Consider the following 1,248-nt stretch of genomic DNA (forward strand, 5'->3'; position numbering starts at 1 on the left):
GTCCACACCAATGTAATGCACATTGTTGGCGCTGGCCTTCTAGTAAAGGGTAGCAGTCCCAATTGTAACCAAATGTCATCTTTGGGACTTGATGTAGTGAAGGGATGAGCAGCATTGATATGGTGTAGTAACTCCAAAACCTGACGGGCTATTTGACCTGGAGGCGTGATAATGTCCTCATAAGCAGCTTTGTTCCTTGCCTTCCATAATTCCCAACGGATCAACACTGGTAAAAGATGGGCCAAAGCGGCCTCTAACGAGCTCCTAGACGTGTGCATCCATCAACCTTGTAGTTTTTGTGCGAGAGAGTCCACTGCCGCTGCTATTCGAAATTTGAACATCTGCTCAAATTGTCCCCATACTTGACGTGCCACCCTACACTCAATGAAGAAGTGACTCAGAGTCTCCTCGCTCGTGCAAAAGTAGCCCTTGGATGTCGCTCGTGCAAAAGTAGCACTTGGATGGCAAGCGGAACCCAAATCTCTATAACATGTCGGGAAAAGGAAGCAAATGATTCAGTAGGCACCACATGAAAATAGAGAGTTTGAGGGGGATACGCCGGTTCCATATGAGTTTCCTTGAGATTAAAGGATTAGTCGACTTGCGGAGCCTCTCCAAAGCCATTTGGATTTTAAATTTGCCATCTGGAGTAGCTGTCCAGACATACTGATCCCAGTCTGTTGAATGGTGAATACGAAAGTTTAGGATCTTCCTTCTGTCCTCTTCCGTTAGTGCTTCGTCGACTCGGTCTAGCTTCCATTCTGCACCTGCGATCAAGTTTTTAATTACCAAACTCGAAGATGGTGTCCCTTGTTTGCCTTCAGCTAGCGGTCCCGTCCCCAACCAGTTGTCGAACCAGAAGGATAAGCTGCCATCTCGAACTAGCGTTTGCATGTGCAGTACCATGAAGTCACGCACTCCTATCATTCTTCTCCAAGTCTGCGAGTTTGAGGGCTTTATTGACGCTATGGCCGCATGCCCTGTTGTCGTTACATATTTGGAGATCATGTAGCGAGCCCAAAGCATGTCACTCATTCGTGATTTCCACCATAACCTATAGCTAAAAGCCTTCAAGATGTTGTCCAGTATGTGAACTCCCAGTAAATTTTGTTTTGTGGGGAAACACAGCTCACTCCATTTCCACTAGTGCTTCTTTTGATGCCCCTCCTCCTCTTCCCAAGAAAACTGAGACATTATCAGATCTAATTGGTGCAATACTGTGACAGCCCCACTTTCCCTTAGGGCGTA

The 1,248-nt window shown here is 46.6% G+C and overlaps 1 protein-coding gene across 1 annotated transcript; it reads right to left on the minus strand.

Annotated features, from left to right (window-relative positions):
• Nucleotides 1-483: 483 nt before the first annotated feature.
• Nucleotides 484-1,035, minus strand: LOC113771192. Its single transcript, XM_027315804.1, has one exon. It carries the CDS (start codon nucleotides 1,033-1,035, stop codon nucleotides 484-486), a length of 552 nt encoding a protein of 183 aa, XP_027171605.1.
• Between the last annotated feature and the right edge of the window lie 213 nt (nucleotides 1,036-1,248).

The sequence above is a fragment of the Coffea eugenioides genome, chromosome 5 (genome assembly GCF_003713205.1).
Source record: "Coffea eugenioides isolate CCC68of chromosome 5, Ceug_1.0, whole genome shotgun sequence".
Lineage (NCBI taxonomy): Eukaryota > Viridiplantae > Streptophyta > Magnoliopsida > Gentianales > Rubiaceae > Coffea > Coffea eugenioides.